Consider the following 5,000-nt stretch of genomic DNA (forward strand, 5'->3'; position numbering starts at 1 on the left):
AGCGAGAGAGAGAGAGGGAGAGAGAAAGACAGGGGAGAGAGGGGGAGACGACGAGAGAGAGAGATGAGTCGGAAAACAAAGACGAAAGGAGAAAAGAGAAGGAGCAGACAGAAGACAACTGGAACAAAAAAACGACAAGAGACAGAGAGATGACACGTGCTAGACCCCCGCCCCCCACCCCCGCCCACCCACCCCCACCCCAGCTCACATGAACTGCACGTTGTCGAAGCCGTTGGCCAGCAGGTGGTTCTCGTACTGGACCAGGCCGATGCTGTCCAGCCACTGGCCCACGGACTGCAGCGGGCAGCGCGGACCTATGAGGGGGTGCAGGGGCAGACCGTTTGAGCAGAGAGTAGCCGTCCACGCGGTAGCAGCGGCAGTCGGCCTGGGACAGCTGGCACTGCCACATCATGTTCCTGGCAGGTGGCTGTCGAAGGAGCCCGCCATGGCGGCGGCGGCGGCGGCCGGGGTTAGGGTAGGACGCCGGGGGGGGTGGGGGGCCGGGGTTGGTGAAGGGTGTTTGGGATGGAGGAGGGTGGGAGAGAGGGGGGGGGGGGGGTTAGGGTTAGGCGCGTCGTGGGGTCGAGCATGGTCACGGAGGGGAGGGGGGGGTGGGGTTAGGATGGAGGAGGTAGCATGCTCAAGTGTGTGAAGGTAGGGGCGGGGGGCGGGGGGGTGGGTAGTGGCTGAAGGGTTGAGGTTGAGCTTGGGGGAGGGTGGGGGGTTGGGGGGGGTGGGTGAAGGCTAGATCCAAGTCGGAAAAGCAGGTGGGTGGGGAGAAGTCTCAGGTTATATCCAGAGAAGAGCTGGCGTCCTGGGGGTCCGGATCCAGAGAGAGAGAGGGGTGCAGGCTGGGGGTCCGGATCCAGAGAGAGAGAGGGGTGCAGGCTGGAGGTACGGATCCCAGAATGCTCGGCTTTGCGCTGGCGATCGTTCGGCTTCGCGCTCAGCTGTTGCGCCTGCTTGCCTCTTTTTTTTCCTCAAGCGGCCGGGCGAGCGTGTGTGTGTACTTGCGGCGTGTGGCGGTGTGTGTGTGTGTGTGTGCGCGCAGCACGCGGTGGTGGTGTGTGTGTGAGAGAGAGAGAGGAGAAAGCTGCCTGGTTGGTGGATTCTCTTTATCAAGTACTCCCACTCTCATCTGTATGCTTCTGCAGCCTCTCTCTCTCTCTCTCTCTCTCTATCACTCAATGCTCCCCGCACTCTCTCCCTCCCTCTCTCTCATTCCCTCCTCCATCTCACCCCTCCCTTTCTCTGCTCTCTCTGCTCTCTCCTCCCTCTATCTATTTTCTTTCTCTGCCACCCTCCTCTCTCTCTCTCTCTCTCTCTCTCTCTCTTCTCTCTCTCCCTCTCTCTCCCTCTCTCCCTCTCTCTGTTGATAACCATTAGATCAGCCTCTTTGTCTGAGGGCTGAGCTTCTCCTCCCACACACACATCCACGTGCGTTTGTGTGTGTGCGTGTGTGTATGTGTGTGTGTGTGTGTGTGTGTGTGTGTGTGTGTGTGTGTTGGTGGGTCTTCATCTGAGAGAGTGTGTTTAGCACATGCAGGGTTTATGTGTTTAGCAATGCTTCAGGCATAGAGCAGCAAGGAACAAAGGATGGATGGAGAGAGAGAGAGAGAGAGGAGAGAGAAAGAGAGGAGAGAGAAAGAGAGGAGAGAGAGAGAGAGTAAGAGACGAGAGAGGGAGAGAGAGAGGGAGAGAGAGATAAAAGAGAGAGGGAGAGAGAGGGAGAAAGAGAGGAGAGAGAGAGGGGGGAGAGAGAGAGAGGAGAGAGAGGAGAGAGAGGACAGAGAGAGAGGACAGAGAGAGGAGAGAGAGAGAGGAGAGGAGAGAGGAGAGAGAGAGGAGAGAGGAGAGAGAGGAGAGAGAGGGAGAGAGAGAGAGAGGAGAGAGAGGGAGAGAGAGAGGAGAGAGAGAGGAGAGAGAGAGGAGAGAGAGAGGAGAGAGAGAGGAGAGAGAGGAGAGAGAGGAGAGAGAGGAGAGAGGAGAGGAGAGAGGAGAGGGAGGAGAGAGAGAGGAGAGAGAGGAGAGAGAGAGGAGAGAAAGAGGAGAGAGAGAGGAGAGAGAGAGGAGAGAGAGGAGAGAGAGGAGAGAGAGAGAGAGGAGAGAGTGGAGAGAGAGAGGAGAGAGAGGAGAGAGAGGAGAGAGAGAGAGGTCAGAGAGAGGAGAGAGGGTTAAGGATGGAGAGAAAGAGTCATGGGGATGAGGTGAGGGAAGGAGTCAGAGGAAGAATGTGGGAGAAGAGTATAACACACACACACACACAACACACACACACACACACACACAAACACACACACACACACAAACACATTTTCCTCACCTGACGTGTCTTCCTTGATGTCTAACCCTGTGCCAATTCCTGCTCCGATGGAGCTCATGATCTTATCAATCTGAATGGATGGAGAGATGAGAGCAGGAGGGAGGGAGGGAGTGAGAGGGGGATAGAGGGAGGGAGGGATGGAGGGAGAGATGAGAGAGGGAGGGAGGAAGGGGGTAGAATAAGGGGGAGAAAGAGAGAGGGAGGGATGGAGGAAGGGAGGGAGGGGAGAGAGAGAGGAAGGGAGAGAGAGGGGGAGGGAGGCAGGGAGGGAAAGAGATAGAGAGAGAGAGAGAGAGAGAGAGAGAGAGAAAAGTGGTAATTTCACAAGTAATAAACATTGATATAATACATCTTACATTTAGAGAGGGAATAGTGATTTAAACATTGATATAACATTGATATAACATTGATATAAGCGTTCTGTGTTAAATTTCATAATAATAAACATTGATATAACTTTGATATAAGCGTTCTATTTTAAAGGCCCTACGAGGAGTTTCGGGAAGCGGAAGTGTTTTCTGCCCAAAAAGACAACATTTCCCATGAGCCTCCCTGTCGTAAACCTTAGCTACCTGAGCCAAGTGTTTTGAAGACGGAACGATGGCCGCCGAAGAGGTAATTACATAGGTCTTACTAGTAACGTTACCATCTCCGTCTTCTTCTATCACTGGCCGTTACCTGCTGCTCGCGCTCTCTCGTCAGCGGCGTTGGCTACTGCAGTAAATCATTTCCTCATTTCCAAGGAAGTTCTGAACGACCCGACCACAAAATAATAATCTAAAAATAAACTACATAGAAGAAACGACATTTGTTGAAAATGGACACATAAACAAGTGTGGGTAATGGAGATTCACCCACATTAAAATGAGACTGTTTCGTAACCAAAAATAAACTCCTCGGGGTCTCTTTAAATTATGAAGACAAAGCAAAGCTAAAACTAAAAGCTATGTTGGTTTCAGCTCCGTTGGGGGCCGGACAGTCTCAGCTGACGGTCACTCTTGTATTTCACAATATTCTGAATCTGAATCTCCCTAAGAAAGTCTGACTTCACATGCATGAAAAATCACCAAACTTTGCACACAGGTCCAGTCCTACGCCAGAAGTCCTCAACTGGCATTGGGGGCCAATAGTCCTGATGGTGGCGCTACAGCAAGCGTCTAAAGTTTCAAACTAACAAAAATCCTAACACATCAGACGTACATGCTATCACTTTGCAATCACCACCAACATGTAGGCCCAGGTAAGGAGGAACGTCCATATGCTTCGAGCTCCCAGGAATTAGGAAGTCCATCACTCCGTTTTTCTCAAAAACTGTAAAACCTATCAAACTCCTCCAAAAAAATTTCTTTACAAAGAAACAAGGAAAGTGGATGGACTCCAGTTAGCATGTTCACGTTCACGTTCGCACGCCAAGCACTCATTCCCGTTCCACACGCTCAAGTGCAGACATGTGCAGTCATCTTTATGAACATCTTTCCAGGATAAGAACAGATTTATTGATGATGGTATTTCAAGGATAAGAACAGATTTATTGATGATGGTATTTCAAGGATAAGAACAGATTTATTGATGATGGTATTTTGTGTGAACTACTCCTTTAAACGGCACACTAATGAGCTCTTTCAGTTCCTAAACGGATGTGGGTCTGTGTGTGTGTGTGTGTGTTCGGTTCCTGGATCGATGTGGGTCTGTATGTGTGTGTGTGTGTGTGTGTGTGTGTGTGTTCGGTTCCTGGACCTCCCTTGTGGTCGTCTCTTGCTAATAAACCACAACTCCCGTTATCCTGCTCCACATTTACAACAACTTTCCCCCAATTCCGACACATCCTGTCTCCCTCCTCACACACGCTTTCCCAGGGTGCATCATTAAACAGAAAAGGTCACGTTAATTGGCAGGAATTATGGGAAAATGCCATGCGGTAATTAATCACCATCAGGACGTTAAACTTGTGGAGTGTGAGTGGTGTGCTGCTAAACGAACATAAATGAACTCATATGAAGTACAGGGAGTCGTTCTGTGCACCCATAAACACACACACACGCCCACTTATGTTCTAACCTGACGTGTGTGTGTGTGTGTGTGTGTGTGTGTGTGTGTGTGTATGTGTGTGTGTGTGTGCCTCAGGGCGGTGTGGTCATAAAGTACCACTGACACACATCTGGGCATTGTACTACTGTATATCTTTGTTTTACAAACACACACACACACACACACACACACATGTACACAAACACACACACACACACACACACACACACACACACACATACCAGCCCCCTGCTGCTTTCTCCTTCTTTGTTCCTTTGATATCATCTTCTCCAACCTCCTTCTCATGCCATATCAAATACTACTACTATATCTATACTACAACATGTATAACTATATCATATCTATACTACAGCATTTCTCAGTCTGTGCTGTGGTCCTGCTCACCTGAACAGTATCGCTTTTAACTTCCTAGTAGGGCTGCCCCCTGAAAGTCGACGCGTCGAATCATCAGTCGGAGACCCTTTAGTCGACAGAGATTCTTTAAGTCGAGTCGAGTCGTTTTCTGCTCCACTGTCAAGGACTAGGAGGTGGACTAAGATCAAGGACAGGCCAATCATTCGTTTTAGACCTAGGCTATTACCGTAGCTATTCGTTGGGCTGTAAAAGAAGAGTTAAGACTGATATAGCA

At 50.3% G+C, this 5,000-nt stretch overlaps 1 protein-coding gene across 1 annotated transcript in view; it reads right to left on the reverse strand.

The window, feature by feature from the left end:
* Window positions 1–5,000, reverse strand: part of anks1b (ankyrin repeat and sterile alpha motif domain containing 1B) — a gene marked incomplete at both ends in the record, with an annotated part of 173,456 nt that overhangs the window by 16,264 nt on the left and 152,192 nt on the right. Inside the window, 2 exons of the mRNA XM_084447668.1 lie at window positions 209–314; window positions 2,324–2,393. Coding sequence (XP_084303794.1) covers window positions 209–314; window positions 2,324–2,393 — 176 coding nt within the window. The remainder of the gene's footprint in view (window positions 1–208; window positions 315–2,323; window positions 2,394–5,000) is intronic.

Source organism: Borostomias antarcticus, assembly GCF_949987555.1.
Source record: "Borostomias antarcticus genome assembly, chromosome: 13".
NCBI classification, from domain to species: domain Eukaryota; kingdom Metazoa; phylum Chordata; class Actinopteri; order Stomiiformes; family Stomiidae; genus Borostomias; species Borostomias antarcticus.